The sequence below is a fragment of the Diabrotica virgifera genome, chromosome 2 (assembly GCF_917563875.1).
Source record: "Diabrotica virgifera virgifera chromosome 2, PGI_DIABVI_V3a".
In the NCBI taxonomy this organism is placed as follows: Eukaryota; Metazoa; Arthropoda; class Insecta; order Coleoptera; family Chrysomelidae; genus Diabrotica; species Diabrotica virgifera.
Window position 1 is genome coordinate 222,910,438 of NC_065444.1, and position 24,507 is coordinate 222,934,944.

Genomic DNA, 24,507 nt, shown 5'->3' on the forward strand with positions numbered 1-24,507 from the left:
CCAAAAAATTTTCTTCATAAAATAGATAGTATCCTGTTATTCTATGGATATGGCAGGACTTAAAAATTCATCGCAACTCCCAATTTTTTTATTCATGGAAAATCTAATTTTCACAGAAAAATGTCACAGGAAACCCGTGGATTTTTTCACAAATTGTAAGTACCTTCTCTAACCTTCCAGTATTGCAAAGGGCAGGACTTAGAAAATCGTGGTTGAACTTCTGTTAATATCTCCCGGTTTATTATGCTTAAGCCTCAAATTGAAGTGGAAATACAGGCATCTAAGGGCCGGTATTTCAATAGCTACTTAAGCTTTTGCTTAGCTAAGCCTGTGTCAAAAGTTAAGGAGAAGCTTAAGCTGGGTGCCGTATTTCCATCATTCTCTTTACTAAACTGATGCTCAGCTGTAAAGTTAATTGGTTTGGTACCTCTGAATACGTCAAAGTGCCAGAGCTAACTGTTCTGAGGTAAAAACCACCACTGTTGACATTGAATTTTATCTTGTCATCTGTATCAATGTTATTTTTACTTCACTTAATTTTGTGTACATGGTACATGTTTTTTTTTGGTCTATTGTCTATATTTTCTCTGGTTATATTTTTATTGTCATTTTGCATAAGCAATAGATCCGTCTTTGTAATTTTGTTTATTGGATAAATTCCTTAAAATGTCAAATTGGAATGTAAGTTTATTTTTGTAAAATAAATGTACCTACCAAGCAGGGGCGGTTTCTCCATTGGTTCACTTGTGCAGTGAACACCCAATCAAATTTCATTAAAACACATATTTTTAAAAATCTCATAAATATCATTAAAATATTTTTTCTTAAATCTCATAAATATCATAGTATCATTAAAATATAACTGTATTTATTAATCTCATAATTTACTTGCACAACACCGCTACGCTAGATGCATGTGGTAAGTGCAGAATTCAAATTGAACCCAGCTACTATACAGTAACCCTTTAGAAGAACGAGAGCTCTTAAATCCGTGAACCAGTGATTCTCCTATCTTAAAACATTGACGATTTGTGCACTGCACACAGAGACCGGGGCAGAGCGTTTCGATTCACAGTTTGGCATTTTCTGTTGTGGGATTTTATTAAATACAATATTGGTAGGTAGTTTTTTTAGGATGGAGCCTTATTCAGTGAAGTTTATAAAAGAAAATGCAAATAGTTTTGAAAATCGACTTCTTATAAAAAGAATGGACTAACTTGGCCGGAGATAAACTTGGTACAAGAATGTGCAATAAGAAACAAAAAGTTTAAACATCGTTTTAAAGTTGAACAATATAGAAAAACTTCGTGATTATGTGGGTGTGATAAACTACATTCTTTATTTTGTTTTCCATGTTTAGTATTTTCAAAAAATAAAACTATAATTTCAATCTCGGTCTTTGGATGCCGTTAAAATAAACGGATTTTTAAACAGTTTTGACAAAGCCATTTTAATATTCGTAACTTCTGACTCCACCTTCACCACCGAAGAAGCGACATCATTCAGTAGGTATCATATTCTGCACAAAACAAAAAAAGTGTGTGACATCCTGACTAATCGGGTCAAAGATAGGTTTCATTTTACAGAACATCTTTTGGCGAGGCCCCAAAAATTTTTCGCCTGCAGCGCTTATTCACCGTTTGTATAATTACATTCTTTAATTGAACACCCTCCTTAAATTACCACGAGCCGCCATTGCTACCAAGCATTGTAGAAATAAACTATTTTCATGTGCCTACACCTTCCAAAAGTAGTAAGAATTTTAATAATCGTTATTACGATTAATAAATTAATAGATTATTAATTAATAATCCAATAATAACGTTATTACTTAAAAGTTGGTTTTCAAAACAACTCTATAATTAATAATCTATAGAAATAACCTCAAAAAACAGAAAACAAATTTTAAGCAAAGGCTCAAACCAACTCCCGCGCGAGCTTAACATTATTTGGTTTAAGCCTAGGCCCAAATTGAAGTGGAAATACAGGCATCCAAGCTTAAGCAAAGGCTTAAAGTAAGCTTTGGCTTAAGTGAGGTTGGAAATACCGGCCCTAAGCTTCAGCTCAGGCTTAAAGTAAGCTTTGGCTTAAGTGCGGTTGGAAATACCGGCCCTAAATATCAAATTGAACTCACCTAGTTTAAAATCGAATATGCTCCATACAAATACGAAGCCTGATAAAAACACAATGGCACTATTAATTATCGTAGCAGCGGTCACAGAATACACCATCATAAACAATCCAAATACGTCGTAGTACACCACCTTTTCACCAGTTTGCAAGTTATGAAAGAGTTCTGGTGCATTGGCAAGGGCTTTGACTAGATGAAGAGTATTATCACCCACTTGTTGATAGGAGCCAGCGGGTATGTTTTTGAAATCATCGTACTTTGTATGATACCTATATCCATATTTGTAGAAAGCCATATCCATACCTAATAATGAAGACAAAAATTACGAATTTGTTTTTAATATACATTTCTATAAACAATAAGTTTTGTAAAAAAGTTTACTCATGCGATATTTATGAAAGTTGCATAAAGTCATATACAGGAATAACATCTAGTTTCATTGAAAAATTCTATTAATACCAATAATTGATTTACTTAAAATATTTAAAAGTAATATAAATAATAAATAAAAATTAGCTTTCTCGATGCGGCTGTAACATATAGAGTGAGTTTTATGTATGGAAAGCCTCAATTATCTCGGAAACGGCTTTCACGATTTTTATAGATTTTATGCGGCCGATATTATAGTGGTAATTACATTGTTAATGTAAAGACTGAAATAGTTTTGTACACACTTATGACTACAGATAAACAGGGAGAAGTGTACTTTTGAAGTGTGTAAAATATATAATTCCTAGCTGAGTGCTTTCGGCTTATAAAGCCATCTTCAGAGCTATGGTCAAAAAGTTCAAAATGCCACTATGAAAGAGAGATGGATCCCATGTACGATATAAAAAGACTTCTATTTCTTATGCAGTTTTTAATGATAGAAAAAACCTTGTCTGTCTGTTGAAAAAAAATTGTTCAATGTTGCTGTTGGTTTGTAGCCGGAAAAGTTAAAATTATCAAATACGAGCACAAAGGACTTTCACACAAAAAATTACATTACGGATAACGAATATTTAATCATGGCAATGTCTAAAAAACCCTACCACCTGAAGTGTACGGTGTCAGCATGCTGACACCGTACTATTTGCTGTTTGTCAGCATGTTGACACGTAATATTTGATGCTGCTAAGGTCTAAAAAACCCTATCATCTGAAGTGTACGGTGTCAGCATGCTGGAAAGGACTTTCACACAAAAAATTACATTTAGTCCGTTCTTTAACGGTAAAATATTGCAAAACCTCTAAATTTTAAAGAACCGCTTGGATTGACATGAAATTTGGCACACACATAGCTAACAAGTCATAGAAAAAAATTGATATTGTGCCGATATGTGCTTTTGCCCTGGGGGTGGTATTCACCCCCTCTTGGTGGTGAAAAAATATTCGTCCAAAGAAAGTCAGGAAATGGATAAACTGGCTAATTTTAAGTAACTTTTGTTCTATAGAGTTTTTTCACTAAGTCAATACTTTTCGAGTTATTTGGCAGTGAATATGTTCATTTTTTCAACAAAATAACCACGCTTTTAGACGGTTTTTCGCAAATAACTCAAATAGTAAGTATTTTGTCGAAAAAACATTCTTAGCAAAAATATAGCCCGTAAAAAAATTTAAAAAATGGTGTATATATCACGTCTCTACACCTAGTAGAAGCAGAGTTATAGCTAATGAAAAATAGGTTCATATTCGTCAAATTCCAAATGAAATACTTTAACGTGAAATAACCAAAAATGAAGCACATTTCGGGGAAAACTCATTACAACTTATTTAATGTGTTTAAAAAAAGCTTCATTTTTGTTTTATAAAAAAAATTCTAGCATCAAAATTAAACAAGTTACGCTCAAAATAAAGTTAGTCCCTTTTGGTTTTGGTAAAAAATCTAGAAAATCACCCCCTAATTAGTATCTTAAATAAACTTAATCGTTACGACTTCACAAGTTTCTTGACTCGTGTATATATTGTTTATATGATCTGTAAGTTTCATCGGTTCAAAGTCCTTATTATTGAAAGGGCTGTAGTTAAAAGGGGTTGAACGAGTCCCTGACCACGAATGTATGCAAATTTAGAAACACCAAATCTCAATAAATTTTTGTCTAACAGAAAAACAAAAAAATACAAGATATTCAGAAAAGTAAATCTGACTTTTTTTGTTTTTTGGGGTTTTTTGGTATCTCTAACAATTTTTAAGTTATTTTGAAAAAAAAGCATATTTTTCAAAATTTAAATTTTTAAAAATTTTACTTTGAAACCAATTTTTTTCAAAAATATGCACTTTAAATCGATGAAACTTACAGATCATATAAACACAACATAAGTAAAATAATTTGTGGAGCGGTAACGATAAATTTCATTTAAGTTGCTAATTAGGGGGTGGTCTTCCCGATGTTTTTTTGCAAAAACAAATGGATCAACTTTATTTTGAGCGTAACTTGCTTAAATTTAATGTTAGAAACTTTTTATAAAAACAGAAATAAAACTTTTTTTAAACACTTTAAAAAAGTTTTAATGGATTTTTCCCAAAAAGTGCTTAATTTTTTGGATATTTCACGTCGAAATATTCTATTTGAAATTTGGTGAATATGAATCTATTTTTCATTGGCTATAACTCTGGTTCCACCAGATCCAGAGACCTAACATGTACACCATTTTTTTTACTTTTTTATAGGCTATATTTTTGCTAAGAACGTTTTTTTCGAAAAAATACTTACTTTTTGAGTTATTTGCGAAAAACCGTCTAAAAATGTGGTTATTTTGTTGAAAAATGAACATATTCACTCGCAAATAACTCGAAAAGTGTTGACTTGACGAAAAAGTTCTATAGATCAAAAGTTACTTAAAATTAGTCAGTTTACCCATTTCGGGACTTATTTTGGACATATATTTTTTCACCCCCAAGAGGGGGTGAAAGTCACCCCCAGGGCAAAAGCACACAAACAGCCAATAGTACGGTGTCAGCATGCTGACACCGTACACTTCAGATGGTAGGGTTTTGTAGACCTTACCATGATCAAATATTCGTTATCTGTAATGTAATTTTTTGTGCTCGTATTTGATGTTTTTAACTTTTCCGGCTACAAACCAACAGCAACATTGAACAATTTTTTTTAACAGACAGACAAGGTTTTTTCTATCATTAAAAACTGCATAAGAAATAGAAGTCTTTTTATATCGTACATAGGATCCATCTCTCTTCATAGTGGTATTTTGAACTTTTTGACCATAGCTCTGAAGATGGTTTTATAAGCCGAAAGCGCTCAGCTAGGAATGATATATTTTACACACTTAAAAAGTACACTTCTCACTGTTTATCTGTGTTTACATTGTTGTCAGATCTTCCGTTTTTCTGGAAATCTAATGAACTTTCTTATTTCAAATGGAACACCCTGTATATTTATGCGCTTTGAAGTCCTCACGAAATACTGATTATTTTTCATGTTATATTCCCTATACCGAAATGCCATAATTTCGGAGTTATTGCTACATTTATAAAAAAAATTAAACAAATTATAAAATCGTTACTTATGTACCAAGTCAGTAAAGTGACTCTTTATCGAACGAGTCATGATATTACGAGAAGAGCGAGCGTAGCGAGCGAGGCGAGTAACAGATAAGTTCGACAAAGAGTCTTTACTGACGTGGTACATACAAAATTTTATCGCCAACATAATTTGATTAGAAATCAACTTGGAATTTTAATTCCGATGATTCGCACCTTAAAGTTGACTACGTAAGAGTTTGGGCTCTCTAATAGTTTAAAAATAATATAAAATTTATAAAATAAATTGAATAAAAACCTGTCGTTTATTTAACTTCTTTAAAATCTCATTATAACACTACACAATTTTTTTAATTTGATTATCTTCATTATTTCATAAAATTAATCATCTTTAATTTTAATAATCCCTGAATGAGATACTGGAAAATGAAGTACTGAAAGCTTGACAGCTTGGATAATGCCAAAATATAATTTATCTACAATTTCACTTTCTACAATAGGGCTTTTCATTCACAGTCATTTGTTTCGAGCTTCTGTCATGTGTCACATAATATTAATATATCTACGTCATACGTTATTGGTATCTATCAATGATACAAACCAAAGACGTATGACGTAGCTATATTAATATTATGTGACACATGACAGAAGCTCGAAACAAATGACAATCGATGAAAAGCCCTATAATTTGATATTGGTTTTAACAATTACTTGCAATTTACAATTTAAGAACTTTTTAAAATTTAGACGTCATAATAATTTTATGACAGTGATGACAGATAACTTTTGCAATATGGCCGCTTTCGATTTTTAATCGATAGTTATCAATATTGAATAATTACAAAATACTACAGAATTTCACTTTTTGACATAAATTTAATTGTTAATAACGCAAATTGTGTACAATATTTTTAATAATTAAAGTAAATAAATTTTAAGTTCACTCAAATTCTCGCCATTCGATTACTGCCATCGGCCACTTACATTCAATCTGGGTTAATTTGATTAATCGCGGCAGGTAAAGTAAAATTCTTCTTTCAGTACAATAAACTGTTACTTTGCTGCCGCAAATGAGTACAATAATGAATGACTTTAGTGACGCTTGGCGATAAATCAATTTTTTCGGCCCGGATAGACATTATTTTAGGTTCTTTGGATCATTGGGAACAAAAAAGGGCTTTTGTAATTTTTCTCTAAAGTTATCGAGATGTGTATCGAGTTACACTAATCACAAAAAGTATCGCATAATTTTTGAAACAGAAAAAAAGTTTAAAAATAATTTTTAATTTTTAGCACAATGTTATAATACTCGTCTATCGTCTCCTTTAGATATCTACAAAGGCATAACATTTTAAGTTGAAGCGTGTTTTTACCGAAAAATCAAACAGTAAACAAAACGTTGTTAAAGGAGAGTCTGCAAGAATTTGATCCGAGCACTATGTCTGCTCGAGTTTTCAATGAGAAAGTGCGATCTTACAAAAAATGAGTAATATAACGTCAGAACAAGCAGCCAAAATTATGGCTTTAATAATTGTAGATGGACGATCGCAGCAATATCTTGCTGATGTTCTGGGATCCACCAATCCAGCATTTCAAGTGTTTTAAGAAGGTATAGAGAAAGTGGAGGATACACAAGAAGACCAGTTCCAAGATTTCCCAGGTGCACGAACCCCGCAGATGAACATTATTTACATCTGGAGACTTTGCGTATGCATCATGTTACAGACAGCCTGTGGCCCGTAATGCTCGGTTCGTAAAGTGCCAATTTGGTTAGAAACAGATTAAAGGAATTTGAAATCAGAGCCAGAATGCCTGCTACTGCTCCACTGTTAACGAGTGCACACTGTATAGCACGTTTAAGTTTTACACCAGAACATGTCGATTGGGATATTAACGACTGGACTAATATTCTTTTTACTAAGGGGTCAAAATGTGCACTTTGTGGACCCGACAGTGCAAAGTGTCTGTGTAAACTGCATAATATGAGAATAATAGTTTCGTAATAAAGTTTTAAAGCTAAAAAAGAAGGCTTGGATGACAGATGACATATTTGATTTGATGAAACACTTTATAACAGCATACAAAAAGAAATTCGACGTAAAATACGAGAAGCAAAGAGTCCACATCTAGCCAAACAGTGTCATGACATTGAAGAACTTGAAAACAGATACGACACGTTTAACATGTATAAAAAAGTGAAAGAAGCGGCTGGTATCTTCAATAAGAAACAAACTGCATTGCTACAGGATGAACATAGTTAAGTAATATTTGAAGTAGAGGACAAACTTAAAGAATGGGAAAATTACGTAACGAACCTATTCGAAGACGATAGGAGTAGTTCACCTCCCGATATTACTAACTGCGACGGACCCCTAATAACACGCTCTGAGGTTATAAAAGCCATACAATCATCAAAAGATGGCAGAGCGACTGGTCCTGATGAAATTCCAACTGAAATATACTAGCTTATAAATGATAGCAATGGTTTAGAGTTTAGAGGCTATAACTTCGTTTTTCAATACCATTTATACCAACGGACAACTACCTAATGGTTGGTCTAATTCACTGTTTATAGCTCTACCTAAGAAGACAACAGCAAAAACCTGTGCTGATTATAGAACCATCAGTTTGTTAAACCACTTAAAGAACATTTTTCTGAAGGTAATACACGGTAGTATTTACAATAAATGCGAGGAATACCTGGATGACACACAGTTTGGTTTCCGTAACGGGTTTGGAACGAGAGAGGCACTGTTTGAAATGAACGTACTTGCTCAAAGATGTCGAGATATGTCTGTAGACATATACTGTTGTTTTATTGACTTCCAAAAAGGCATTTGATCGTGTTAAGCACTCTATATTGATCGAAGCTCTAAAAGACATTGGCTTGGACGGCAGAGATGTTCGAATAATTGCAAATTTAAATTGGAATCAAACAACATCAGTTTTAGTAGATGGTGTGGAATCACAGGCTCTTAATATTAAAAGAGGAGTACGGCAGGGATGCCTCTTGTCACCCCTGCTTTTCAACGTTTACTCCGAAAGAATTTTCAGAAAAGCACTTTCTGTAAAACAAGAAGGAATACTTGTGAACGGTGAAGTCATCAATAATTTGCGATATGCGGACGATACAGAGCACTCCTAGCTTCTAGTCAAGAAGATCTGCAAACACTACTTTCTAGTGTCGTTGAGAGTTGTAGGGAGGCAGGTCTGGATCTGAACATACGGAAAACCAAAATGATCGTAATAAGTAAACAACAGCATATAAAACCGTCTACATATATATGTAAATAATACCAACCTTGAGCAAGTTGATAAAATCGCTTACCTTGGACAGCAATTAAATTGTAACGCAGAAAGTCATGGCGAAATTAAATCTAGGATAGAGCAGGCTAGAGCCGCTTTTAGAAGGATGTCCAAGGTGTTACGTAACAGAGACCTAAAATTGGCATTGAGGATCCGCCTACTTTGCTGCTACGTGTTCTCGGGCTTACTTTATGGTGTCGAGTCCTGGACTGTGAATAAACCCCTCAAACTTTTGTGTTAAACCAATTAAATTATTATTGTGAAACCATTAGTTAAATACAATGTTTTTAAAACTATTTTTCCTCTTAGTACTTTTTCGATAAGCTAGTTTTTATCGAGATATTTTGAACATTTGTAAAATCCACCACGGATTTGTAAATGCTTAAGTAAGATTATAGAGACCTGGTAATATGAAAGTTTATTTATAATTTACATTTTTCAGGTATATATTGAAACATATCAAAAAAGAAGCCACATCTCGATAAAAACGGGCTTATCGAAAATACTAAGAGGCAAAAAAGTTTTAAAAACATCGTGTTTAACAAACGGTACCATAATAATAATCTAATTGGAACGTACACAAATATTTGGGAGGTTTAAGGGAGCAAAACCCCCATAAAATTTTTATGTAAACATATTAAAAAAGAACCTCAACTCGATAAAAACTGGTTTAACGAAAAAATACTAAGGGACAAAAAGTTTTAAAAACATTTTGTTTAACTAATGGTACCACCTAATTGGAAAGTATATAAAAGTTTGGGGGAGTTTAAGGGAACAAAACCCCCATAAAATTTTTAAGGGGTGCACAAAGTTAACTGTAATTTTTTTAAGATGTTCCTGCCATAAGAATGTCTTATGTCAATTTTCAATAAAAAATCTAATAGTTTTCGATATAATTGGAAAAATCGATTTTCATTTTGTAACTTCAAAGGGCTGTAACTTTTTTTATGTGACATTCGTACTAAAGTAACGTATGGTCCTAAAGTTTTGGGAAAAATTTCACCTGGTCTGATTGAGAAGCAAAATGCATTTAACAAAGAAGGCCATGGAATTGAAATGTCATCAGTTATTGACATTTAATAAACAAAGCAGAAAAGCAAATCGACAATTTATCGCACAATCAGAGAATGTGAAGAAGGGATACCATGTGTTAACTTGCGTAAAAGTGGCCGACCGCGGATTTTGAACCATATTAAGAGAGGCAAGACTGATTGAAGCAGCTAAGAACAAAATTGGGGTCTCACAGCGAAAACTGGCCAGAAGATTTCATGTTGGAAAGACTACATATCGCCTGGTGAGAACAATAGTGGCGAAACACGAAAATCAACGTTTTTGAGTTAAGTCCATCAATCGACGTCTAAATATGCCCTCTTTTATGTGCAATATCGACTAACAATTATTTAATTTCCTTATTACTAGAGGGCGCCTACAAGTCTTTATGGTACTGTGAATTTGTAAAATATTTTAATGCATTAACGACGAAAGTACACCAAACTTTATATCAATACTGGCGAATCTGTAATTACGCCATGCCAGCATGTATTTGAAATATTAGATATTTTATTAAAGATAGTAGTACAATGTGCAATAGCGGCGAATGAGCACTTTTGTCTCTGTGGTCGTTTTTGCTTTTGTGTTTTTTTTATAAAACTTCTTACAGAGAAACTCAGTTTCAATCGTTCTTAGGTACCTACTTAGAAATAGCAAATCAAGAAAGCGTCTATCCACTTTGGATCAGTATTGTTTAATTCCACACTATCGAGAACCAATATTTATTCCTTAAAATAAGTCTTACAAAATAAATCAATTCCTTCTACCAACAATCATTTCTTTAGTAGTTTGAAATACGAAACATACGTGAGTGAAATGATGAATTTAATTTTACTATTCATAATTCTTTTGCTTACTTTTTATCTTCTATCATGTTTATCGTTTTCATAATTATTACTTAAGATCTTATTTTGTTATTTTTCTATTGTACTTTAGTTTCATTTTGCGAATAACTGGTGTGTACAATAAAATATTTCATTTGATGCGTTTAATTTATTTTTAAAAGTAATTTTTTTAATTATTTAAAACAGAAACTAAACTGTTGTAATATAGTAGTAAGGTATGTGCAGGTAATATGGCCACCTTAAGAACTTTTGTCTGTATTTATGGCCAAATATAAGTTTTTTAAAAAAATAACTGTTATTATAGTTACATGGGTTATCTATATATAGATTTATTTTATAATTTTTCCAAAATTGATAAAAATACGATATTTATGACGTAATTAAAAAAATACTACCATTGGCCATATTACCAACATGGTGTCGGCAATATGGCCACTTTACAGTAAGTTAATTTTTTTATCAAATTATGAAACTTAACACATAATACAATAAAATAGTTTCAGAATTTTCAATAGTTTTATTAAATGTTAAGAAAATACAGTACAGAAACTTAATTTTATCTTATTTTTCACAATCAGGGCATAAGAATAAGTATCAATTTCGTCTTATGATGTGAGACCCATGCACTCTTCGTGGACATAACTGCTACATACGGTACATAGTCTCATATCTATCATTCTGTCTTCCTTGCATAATTTGCAAAACCAAGATTCTTGTTTATTTGTTCTCTTTTTCTTAGCAGGCAAGGCCTTAAATTTTTTTGTTTGATTTGGTAATTTTTGGAGCATTGATGAGACTTTTTTTACCATCTATGGTATGCGTATTGGCTTCAATATTTTCTGAATCGCTTATTCTAATACAGCTGCCGAATAAATCTTTAGTAACAACTTGAGCTCGACTATTGATTGCTAGTTTTCTAGCCTTCTCGTGAATGAAGTATTTTGGATGTTTAAGGAATCGCTCTGATAGTCTTCTGAATCAATAACTTCATCGCTGCTGGAGCCATGCAAACTAAAGGATGAGTCAGAGTTGCTACTATCAGTGTCTGGAAAGGGTTTTTTTCGGACGATTTTTCGATTGAATACCCGAAGTAGAGGGTCGACATGAGTTGCTATTATCAGTGTCTAGACATAGTTCTTTTGAGCTATTTTTCGGTTGTAATCCCAAAGTAGAATGACAACGGTAATCTTTTTGTTGCATGCCTGAAGTTGACGGGATACAATCATCTGCTTTATTATCAACGTTAGTTTCTGACAACGTCACATTCTCTTTATCTTACTGATGTTGGTATATGATAGTACTAGGAGCAAACGCTATCTCTGGGATAGCTTCTGGATTGAACGGATAAATTCCTGTTGAAGAAAAGCCCGATTTTATATTAGATGGTGTCATTGTTTCGTCCCAAACAGTCGAAAAAATTGCACCAAATCTTCTTGCACCTTTTTGCGCCAAAACTTTCTGCTGGTGGTGAAGTGTTAACCTGCAACCTTTCTCGTCTACATTATATATCCGTTCGGGCTTATCTATTATGTCCAGTTCTCTTAAAATACCTTCCAGCTTAGTAAAATGATCTTTTACAATGAATTTATTAAGTTTTTGTTCCCTAGCCGGATTTAAGTTTTGTGCTTTCCTAGGTCTGATTTGAGGATTACGCTTCATAAAACCACGTAGCCAATAACGACCAGCTATTCCTTTTCTGTCTTGGAAAGGATTTGGGATTTTATTGAGTTCTGTAAACCGATATACACATTTAAACAGTACCCTTGCAATAAGTGAATATCCAATTTGCGAAAGACGGATAATGCGTTGAATTAATTCTGCTTCTTGGGCATTTGTAAGTATAGTTTTTCGCCCTAGACAAGACTTAACTTGCTTTCCCTGCTCTAAATATCGTCGAAGTGTCCGTCTTGGGATGTTATATGTACGACTAGCTGTGTTAACTGCGGTACCATTTTCTACCGCTCTTAAAGCTGCTGCCAAATTTTCTTCGGTCCAGTTGACTCGTAGGCCCTTGCACTGATACTGGGGCATTTTTGATTTCTGTAACAAAAGAAATCAATCAATACAGCAAGCAAAATATTTATTGTAGAGTAATATGGTCACAGGAAGATAAATATGGCCATGGCCATATAACCTTACTTTTCACCTGGCCGTATTACTTAACACTGTATTTTGATATTTGTCTACGAAAAAATATAATAAATTAAAAATTATACAATAAAATAAGAACATGTACATAATTTTTAAGGTCCACGAAACCCGTAAATACAATTAATATAATAAAAACTTACCTATTTGAACCAGTTAAGATTTTTTCAAAAATTATGGAATTAATAACCATCTTTTACAATGGCGAGTTTTCACAACAATGACGTGCTGTTCTGACGTATACAGGATGTGGCACCATCTGTTTAACAATTTCGGCACTAAATTTGTATTACTATGCTAATATCAAGATTTCTGTCGTTTAAACATAAAGATAGTAGGAAATTTTTTAGATAGCCATATTACCGTATATGGCCATATTACCTACACCTACCTTAGTAAAGTATAGTGGTGAAACATCAAATTAAACATCCTCGATAATGCAATAATGGCGTAACGCAGAAAAAAAATCAAAAATAAATACAATATCCATCTTTTCTTCAAATAAAATTACTTCTACTAATTGGTTTACATGTCTAGAAAACATATTACTAGAAAAATTCTGCAAAATGATTACCTATTAGTCAGTTTACTGTTTAGCAGTTTCATCAAAACTTCAAATACGATTATCTCCAAATGTTTATTTTGAAGTTTCGTCATTATTGTTCTCACCAGGCGATATACAGGACCTTATCGAGTAACAATATTATCTTCCGGAAAAGAAGGAAAGCTCCAAAATACACAGAGGATCAATTAGAGAGAATTCCGAGATGTTGCCGCGCGTTAAGGCGAGTGCATTTCGTCAACAAGTTGATCGTGATGGACGATGAAAAATATTTTACTTTGTCCAACTCTGAGATGAAGGGTAACGATGGGTTTTACACGAACGATTACGAAAATGTACCTGATGAAATAAAATTCAAAAGTAAGAAAAAATTTGAGGACAAAATTTTGGTATGGTGTGCAATTTCTGAGGCTGGCTTTATCTCACAGCCCTACATTGGTGTTGTTCGAGGCGAAGCCTTAAACGCAAATATTTATATTCAAAGATGTCTCTCTAAATTGCTTCAGTTTGTGAACATACATCATGCAAATGATCAAATAGTCTTTTGGCCAGATCTTGCTTCATGTCATTACGCGAGGATCACAAGGGACTGGTACGAAACTAAAAACATTACCTTTATACCGAAAGCAGACAATCCCCCCAACCTACCTCAGGCTCGTCCAATTGAAGAGTTCTGGGCAATATTAAGTCGGAAAGTCTATAATAACGGATGGGAAGCACAAAATCAGGAACAGTTAAGACGCCGCATATATACAAAAATTAGAGAAATTGACGCCGAGGTCGTCCAAAGGATGATGCAACGTGTCAGGGGAATTATTAGGCAAATCGAAAATAATGGTCCCTTTTCTGTCATTTGAATTTTGATTTATAATAAGGATAGTTAAGTTAAATTGTTGAATAATTTAATAAAAATATAAGATTAATGTGGTCAGAGTTATATGCTTTTGAAATTTTTCCCAAAACTTTAGGACCATACGTTAGGTTGGGTTCAATCGAACTATTTTTGGTCTCAGAATATGCGATTTAAGTTATGACCTGCCTTTTTGTTACACCCTGCATTACTGTCAAAGAACCAAGAAAATAATATCCCCAGAATTTCGTAATTTTTATCTCAGTATCACGACAGCGTAAACAAAAACGATCTTGTCCTAGTACATAGATAAGAAAACAAATCATTCATTGACCGTTGTTATGACTATAGTAAGCCAAGGAAGCTTAGATTAGATATTTCTATGTATGAAACCGAGAAATTACTGCACGCACCTCGTATTTAATATAATTAAAAAGAACGTTCAGGGGATGGGTACGTATTTTCGGCTGCAATGATATTCAAATGGGGAATCATTTTTTTCGAATCCTGAGAAAACTAATAAGTATTTTTGAAAAATTTAAACGCAGAATGAAAGATTACGTTCTTACCGAGGGCCGAAAGTCCCTGAAAACTTCTATAATGTTTATTTTAATAAATTACAGGGGTGAAAAACTAAGAGAAAATGTAGTGTGATTTTTAATTTCAAATATCTCATTCAAAAGAAACTTTTTATTTATTCTAAGGGACTTTCGGCCCTCGATAATAATTTAGTCTTTCATTCTGCGTTTAAATTTTTTAAAAATATTTATTAGTTTTTTCAGGATTCGAAAAAATGGACACAATGTCCATGGTGATATTTTCCAAATCGAACATTCGCTATCTTTGTCATACAACGCACTGATGACAAGACAGTGACAGTTTGACATGGCATCGGGAATATTTTGAGTTGTTGATTAAATAATATTGAGAGTGTATTTGATAAATAATTGATTTAAGACGTAAACTTAATAAAAAGTTATTTATTGTTTATTATTTATGGAAGATCCAAGCAGAGAATACATCAGGATAATATATTCTGTGATCCAAGTATTTTTTGTTAAAGATGTTCAAAATTGTAAGCGTTCCATAGTAACAATATATTATTAAAAAATCACTTGAACACCTTTCCTCTTTTTTCGATTGAGTATTAGTTTTTGTTGTACATATAAATTATTACAATCACTGAATACATATGTAGTGCAAAAATTATCACATTTATTAACTGAATTAATAATTTGCAATTATACAAATAACAGTTATCCAAGAACATTCAAAAGCCATCTCTTTTAAGTTAATGATGACATTGTCAAGTAGAATGACACTCTAGTAATGTTTACATGTCTATACCAGTGTGCCGTAAAATATTTGCGAATTATGTCCCGATGGCCTTAAGCGATACGGGCATATTGCAATATTGGTTTAGTGATCTCTGTCTTTTATCAAAGTATAACAACTTTTAATGACATAAATATATTATATTATACATAGTATCAACATAAAATACTTTCAACAAAAGGTACTTAAGATATATCTGCATCTACATATTTAATTAAAATTATCACCTAGTTTAAAATGAAGTTATAACATTATGGCCTTGACATTAATTTAATATTATAAATTAAAACATAAAATATATTTATTCACGGATGAAGATAAATTTAAATATCAAATGGCAATTTGCTATCAGTTAGACGATAAATGAGGACGTCTAAAAAGGTTCCATCTCTTATTAATTATATTTTGTTGTACTATTTGAATAGGAACTTAAGTATGCTGATATAAATTAACTGATCGTTTTAGTTAGACAAATTGGTCCCAGTATTTGAGATTGTAAGATACACCAATTAAAAATAGTATTGTGATACGTTTAATAGGTTTTTATAAATAGAAAACAATATTAAATACTGAATTAAAAGAGTTTTAGAAATTCTTAGTATTGTTAATAAAGAAGAAATAATAAAAGAATAAATGGAACTTTTATAATTTTTTAGTTTAAAAAAGTGAACACATTCCTAAAAAAACTCATACAGCATAACACTCACACAGCTCAAACGTTTTCCCTTCCAAACCTGAAAATCTAAATGAATAATGTGTTAATGTGTGAAATTAACAATTTCCTATCTCCCTAATTCCCTAAAGAAAGGTTTCGAATGTATTCTTTATAAGACCAATTGATAAATCTGAATTGATCCAAACAATCAATAGCCCCAGAAGCAAATCATCCTGTAGTACCTACTAATGGAAAATCCATAAAATTTTCTCAAATCTCCCACAAAATATGTTGGTCCTCGTCTCACTAATTAATGATTGCCTAAAGACATCCATTATTATTATTCCTCTTCATAAGGGTGGTGAAAAATCTAATGCCTGCAACTATAGACCAATTGCCTTACTACCGGTACTCTCCAAAATTATTGAGACTCATAAAAGCCTGACTTATGTCCTTTCTCGTTGATAGCAACATTTTATCACAAAATAAGTTCCGCTATTTAACTAATAAATGTACTACTGATGCTATGTTTTCTGTGGTACATGAGGTTTACCAAGCACTAAACAATAATCTTTACTCTGCCACTCTTTTCTGTGACTATGCCAAAGCTTTTGATTGTGTAAATCACAACATTTTGATAAAAAAATAAACTTCTGCGAAATTCCAGGTATTTCTTTGAATTGGCTCCAATCTTACTTGAATAATAGGAAACAACTAGATAGAGCAAATGATACTGACTCTAGTCTCAAAAAGATTGTATGTGGACTACCACAAGGATCAGTATTAGGTCCTCTACTTTTCCTTATCTTTATAAATGACATTACTAATTTAACGATCGATGGAAACATTTTTCTTTTTGCTGATGATACCAGTATAACTTGGAGAACTCACCTATTGCAACTCTTCATGCAATTATAACTTCTGATCTACTTACAAGAAAAACCTGGTCTGACTCTAATTTACTCTCTTTTAACGTGGATAAGACAGTAGCATTATCCTATAAAAGTGCTCTTCAACCCCTGCTTGTTAATAACAGCCAGATCTCTACCGTTGATTCTGTAAAATTTCTTGGTATTTTTTTAGACAGCAACCTCAAATAGTCCCTTCATATCGATGTGTTAAGTAAGAAACTCGCCTCAGCTTGCTATGCAATAAGATCTGTTTCGAAGGAAATCAATTTAGCATCTTCTAAATAACATATTTTCTTTGTTCTAGTCTCATATTCCATATGGCCTTTCTTTTTGGAGTACTCGTCTTCTTCTTATGCCACTCCTATTGGAGATTGGAAATCATCACGACTAACCTGACCTTGTTTACAGCCGACCTAAAGAGTTCATTAGTGGTGCAGCCAAACCACTCTTTCAAATTCCGCAACCATGACATTCTTCTACGACCTGGATTCCATTTTCCTTCTATTTTTCCTTGCATTATATATTGAAGTAATGCGTATTTATGTCTTCTCATCAGGTGACCCAAATATTGGCTATTTGGTCTCACAAGAGCAACACTGTTTAATCTCAAATATTATAGAATAGAATAGAAATATGCTTTATTGTCACTGAAAATTTTTACAATTTTATGGACAAAGCTTACATACAGTCAAAAGAAAAACATAATATAAATAACAAATAACAACTACAATTTACTAAAATTAGATAAATCGTCAATAATGTACAGTATAAGATATAAAAGCCAAGACAAAAACAATTTATTGCAAAATATATATAAATTGCAAATTGAACATACAACAAATAAAATAAAATAGGTACAACATAAGGAACTGACAAGTTTATGCTACTGCGTATGGAACCCAATTTTCTTAGTTATTCATTAAGAAATTCTTCTATTGAATAATATGGTCTTTTGGATATATAGGCTTTTGTCATTTTACGGAACTTAGGGAAAGATGTTGCAGATTTAAGTTGTAACGGAAGATGATTGTACAGTTTCTTTGCGGAATATAATATAGATTTCTTTACTAACTCAGTGGATGGAATCGGTAAATAAATATCAAAGATTGAATTTCTGGTGGAGTAAAGATGATTGGGCCTCGATGGAAAGACATGAAGGTGTTTACGAATTAAACAAACCGTTTCTAGAATATATAAAGATGGAAGTGTTAAAATTTCGTGATCTCTGAAGTAACTTCGGCAATGTGTAGATCTTCTGAGGCCAAACAAATATCTTATTGTTTTTTTTTTTGCAATCTAAAAATGACATCAAATTGAGCAGCTGTACTAGAACCCCAAAAAGAAAGACCATGTCGAAGATGAGACTCGAACAACGAAAAATATGTTATTTTAGAAGATGCTAAATTGAGTTCCCTTGAGACAGATCGTATTGCATAGCAAGCTGAGGCGAGTTTCTTACTTAACGAATCGATATGAAGGGACCATTTGAGTTTGCTGTCTAAAAAAATACCAAGAAATTTTACAGAATCAACGGTACTGATCTGGCTGTTATTAAGAGGCAAAGGTTGAAGAGCTCCTTTATAGGATAATGTTTTATTTACGTTAAAAGAGAGTAAATTAGAGTCAGACCAGGTCTTTATCGTCAGTAGATCCGAAGTTATAGTTTCATGAAGAGATGCAATAGTTGAGTTGTTCCAAGTGATACTGGTATCATCAGCAAAAAGAAAAATTTTCCCATTGATTTTTAAATTAGTGATGTCATTTATAAAGATAAGGAACAGTATAGGACCCAATACTGAACCTTGTGGTACTCCACATACGATGTTTTTGAGACTAGAGTCAGTATCATTTGCTCTAACTAGTTGTTTCCGATTATTCAAGTAGGATTGGAACCAATTCAAAGAAATACCTCGAATTCCATAGAAATTTAGTTTTGTAATCAAGATGTCGTGATTTACACAATCAAAAGCTTTGGCATAGTCGCAGAAAACAGTGGCAGTATAAAGATTATTGTTTAGTGCTTGGTAAACCTCATGTAGTACAGAAAACATGGCATCAGTGGTACATTTATTTGTTAAAAAGCCGAACTGATTTTGTGATAAAATGTTGTTATCAACGATAAAGGACATAAGTCGAGTTTTAATGAGTCTCTCAATAATTTTGGAGAGTACCGGTAGTAAGGCAATAGGTCTATAGTTGCAGGCATCAGATTTTTCGCCACCCTTATGAAGAGGAATAATAATGGCTGTCTTTAGGCACTCTGGAAATTTACCTTTTTCGAAGGAATCATTAATTAGCGAGAGGAGGATTTCCAACACATTTTCTGTGAGATTAGAGAAAATTTTTATAGTCCATCAGTACTACACGATGATTTGCTTTTGATACTATTGATTGTTTGGATCAGTTCAGAGTTATCGACTGGTCGTAAAAAGAATGAATTTGAGACCTGTCTTGAATTAGGAAGATAGGAAATGAGATCTTGTTGCGGCAAAATTGTTGATGTTATATTTTTACTCACATTAACGAAGTAGTCGTTTAGACTTTCAGGATTTGGAAGGGAAAATGAATGGAGCTGTGTGAGTTTTATTTCGAAGATCGTTTATTATAGACCAAGTTTCTTTTGCAACACTTTTAGAGCTTCCCAGACGATTTTGATAATAGGCTTTTTTAGCTGACCTCACAAGTTTTAGATATGTTGTCCTGTACTTCATGATATATTCAGTGACAGCAACATTGGTAGTAAATTTCTTGATGTATATTAGTGAACGCATATTCTTAGCTGATATGCGAATACCTTTCGTAACCCAAGGTTTCCGATGTTTTGGCTTAATAGGAATTAAAGGAAATGCCTTATTGAAGATGTGGAGAAGCTTATCTAGAAAAACACTGAAATTATAGTCCACGTCTATAGAAGGAAATTGCCACTCAGAAGTTAAGCATAAATTTTGGAATTTACGAAAATTCTGGGCGGAAAAAATCCTACCTAAACGTCGGGTTTTTGAGTAGGGGTTTGTTGAAGATGTTAAACTTCGTAAACACTGCTTCATGATCAGATAGTCCCGCATTCGCATTAATAACTGTAGAGCAGACATCAAGGGGTGAGAAATCTGAGACAATATAATCGATTATGGTAGATGTTGTTTTTGTAATCCTTGTAGGAGAATTAACGCGCATTGAGAGACCATACGATATGTTTGCCAGGGACACTTGGTCATAATTCGTATACGAGAATCAAACAATATATTAAACGCCCTGTATAGGGAACTAACGAAATCATGTTGTCGCAAACTGGCATGTATAGCCTAATTTTAGTTAAGCTATTATTGTATAATTGCATTATTATCGCCGAACAAATCATAATAGTTATTTATGTATTACGAGCGAAAAGTCATACATTATTGCTTGAGAGTAAGAGTTAATTACTCGAAAGCAATAATGTCACTTTGCGCTTGTAATACATACAACATTTTTTCTACAATCACTTAATAAAATAAAACTATTTTTAAATCATTAACTTTCTTGTAACTATTTTATATCTGTCATTATAATGTCATAATATTAACTTTTATATCTTTCAGTTTGAATGTTCAATGTGTTTGTATTGTATGGTTGTACGATTGCTACGGGCGACGCGCGCAAAATTAAACTTTACGCGCTAGAGCGATAAACTGACGGTACTCAGTAAACGTCAACTTTTCGTTGCCATTGACAAGTGAAAAAGTCTTCTTTATCAAGTGATTGTAGAAAAACAATATTTTCGAGATTTGCGACTAAAAAAAGCGTACATTCATATTAATTCATTCGAATCACTTCATAGAGTCAAGATGTAACTCCAATAAAGATGATTAGCTTTCATACGTTGTAACTGTTAACATAAGTTTGTATTTGTCCCGGGTCAGAGTGTCAGGTTAAATAAATTCGTATCATTGTAAATTGGTGTTTCACTACATACAGCAGTCCGAACGGCTCCAGCAACGATTCAAGGCTCCGCTAGAAGTTTACCTGTGCTGATCTTTTTCTGATGATTGCAGAAGTTACTTCCAAGATCGCGGAATTCTAATACTTCCTTCTTTATATATTTTAGAAAGTGTTTGCTTAATTCGTAAACACCTACATGTCTTTCCAACAAGGCCTAATCATGACTACTCCACCAGAAATTCAAGCTTTGATATCTATTTACCGCTCCCGTCTACTGAGTTAGTAAAGAAATCGATATTACATTCCGCAAAAAACTATACAACCATCTCCCTTTTCAACTTAAATCTGCAACATCTTTCCCAAAGTTCCGTAAAATGACAAAAGCCTATCTATCTGAAAGACCATATTCAATAGCAAAGTTTCTTAACCAATAACTAAGAAATTACAGTATTCTTATGTATAAGTAGAATTTTAATACTTTAAAAGGGTAAACCCTGTAGTTGGCTGTATACCTTTGTTAAGACAACGTAGAATGAAGTAAACACTTCTGTTGTATGTAGGTATATAATTTTAAAATTATATACCTACATACAACAGAAGTGTTTACTTCATTCTACGTTGTAGAATTTTAATCTATATTTGAGTGTCATATACAGCAGCTTAACTTATTAAATTTCTTAAGGTAGATTATGCAATTTGAATTTTTTTTTATTTTGGAATAGATTGTTATTGTTTTTTGTTTCAATTATTTATTTTTTATTTATATTGACGATTTATATAATTTTAGTAAATTGTAACTACAAGTCAAACAATTAGACATGCACGTCATAGATTTAATGACATCATAACCCACGCACCGGTACAAACTTAACGGCAGACAAATTCAACAAAGTACCCCGCACAAACCTTATGGAAATTAGGTCCCAGTGGATTTCGTTCATACTTTGGTAAAATACTCTTTGAAGCATCCTGATAAAAAGTTCTCATGGGCACAACTCAATCGTATGAAGGATTTTCAAGATATAGAGGCACAAACTCGGAAAATTATAAGATTTATTAGATATTCCAATTCCCTGAGTTACTGGTTATCTGGCAACATGTAAAAGTTCGGATCAAGGAAAAGTACTAGTAGTCTAGGATTTTTTCCTGGCTATCCAATGGCGACCTTTACTTTGACCTTGACCTTCAACGGATGTCATCTTCTAGAGTTTTGAGGGTTTTCGGCATTAAATTGATATAAACAGATTACTCATGGGTTTTTGGGATCGCTAAACACGAATATGCCATCAGAATTGATCTCCGGAGGACGTGGTGGCCAGGGCCACTGCAAGGGACGTCATCTTTTAGAGTTTCGGTGGTTTTCGGCATTTAATTGATGCAAATGAATTACTGGAGGGTTTTTTGAGGACGCTAAACACGAATATGCCACCAGAACCGACTCCCGGAGCACCTGGTTTCCAAGGTCAATAAAAGGGGCTCCTGGAGTTTCGAGGGTTTTTGGTACTACATTAATGCAAACGGATTAGTTATAGGTTTTTGGGGTTGCTGAACACGAATACGTGATCAGCACAGACATGGGAGCACCTGGTGCCTAAGACAGGTTATTTTCTGGAGTTTCGGAGGAATCAAATGGATTACTCTTAGGTTTTAACTCCAGAAAATAACCTGTCTTAGGCACCAGGTGCTCCTGTGTCTGTGCTGATCACGTATTCGTGTTCAGCAACCCCAAAAACCTATAACTAATCCGTTTGCATTAATGTGATACCAAAGACCCTCGAAACTCCAGGAGCGCCTTTCAGTGACCTTGGAAACCAGGTGCTCCGGGAGTCGGTTCTGGTGGCATATTCGTGTTTAGCGACCTCAAAAAACCCTCCAGTAATTCATTTGCATCAATTAACTGCCGAAAACCATGGAAACTCTAGAAGATGACGTCCCTTGCAGTTATAATAGTCCAGGGTTACTAGGACCATCTTCTCCCGGTAAGGGTGGTTAACCCTTATCCGAGGGGTGGAATGATTAATAGTCGTATCACTGCTTAAGTTGTTTTATTATACTTGCATGAGTATAAGCTGGTAGCAAGCTACGCGACGTCGTCTCGCGGAGTGGAGATGATACTATTTTGAATATGAATAATCTTACGTCTAAGAAAGTATAATGACGAATGTGGAATCCCTTACTATGTTTTGATTGTATAAGTATATTTGAAAGTGCCGAGTCAGCGGCGACCCTGAAAGGTGTTTATAGTAAACACCGACCGTGACTGTATGTATAACTACTCCTCACAATCTAGGTCAATAATATTTATGTAACGAAAGATATTTGTTTATGGTAACATTTAAATAATTGAAAGAAATTAACGTAGATAATTAAAGGGTGTTTTAAAAGATATCTAATAAGTACAGATGAATTCTTGTACACAGTGGCCCTGGCCACCACGTCCTCTGGAGGTCAATTTTGTTGGCATATTCGTCATTTAGCGATCTCAAAAACCCATGAGTAATCTGTTTATATCAATTTAATGCCGAAAACCCTCGAAACTCTAGAAGATGACGTCCGTTCAAGGTCAAGGTCAAAGTAAAGGTCGCCATTGGATAGCCAGGAAAAAATCCTAGACTACCAGTACTTTTCCTTGATCCAAACTTCTGCATGTTGCCTGATAACCAGTAATTCAGGGAATTGGAATATCCAGTAAATCTTATAATTTTCCGAGTTTGTGCCTCTATATCCTTCATACGATTGAGTTGTGCCCATGAGAACTTTTTATCAGGATGCTTCAAAGAGTATTTTCCCAAAGGATAAACGAAATCCACTGGGACCTAATTTTCACAAGGTTTGTGCGGGGTACTTTTTCCTCATATATTAGTTTTTTCGCTACCGTCAAGTTTGACATGACAGCGGTGTTGCCAAATAAAAAACACATGTTTATTTACCAAAGCTGCTACAGCCTAGACTGTTTCTCTTTGTCTTTAAGAATGTGAAACAAAGATAACTAGTAAACAAAAATAACAAAGATCTTTACTAAAAGTGTCAAACTGACATTGTCCGATATAAGGTTATGTAAGATGTTTGTTTGTTTAATCTTTTTTCTTCTTCTTTTATGGCCCTTGTGAGCTGTGCCCATTTAGCCAGCAACGCCTAATTAAATGCCTAATTAAACCTACCATACAACAAGACCAATCAAGGATAGGGCACGGAATTGATGAAAAAATAAACTGTTGTTAAAATATAAACTAAATAAATAAATGTAATGTGAAAACAATAATTTGACATTATATTTAACCTACAATATTAAATATGACAGACGTAAGTGACCAAA

The 24,507-nt window shown here is 33.3% G+C and overlaps 1 protein-coding gene across 2 annotated transcripts in view; it reads right to left on the reverse strand.

Annotated features, from left to right (window-relative positions):
* The window catches only part of LOC126880409 (endoplasmic reticulum metallopeptidase 1-like), a 100,533-nt gene that overhangs the window by 55,564 nt on the left and 20,462 nt on the right, over positions 1-24,507 (reverse strand). For both annotated transcript variants that reach the window (XM_050644251.1, XM_050644252.1), the window contains exon 4: positions 2,135-2,434. In XM_050644251.1, coding sequence (XP_050500208.1) covers positions 2,135-2,434 — 300 coding nt within the window. The remainder of the gene's footprint in view (positions 1-2,134; positions 2,435-24,507) is intronic.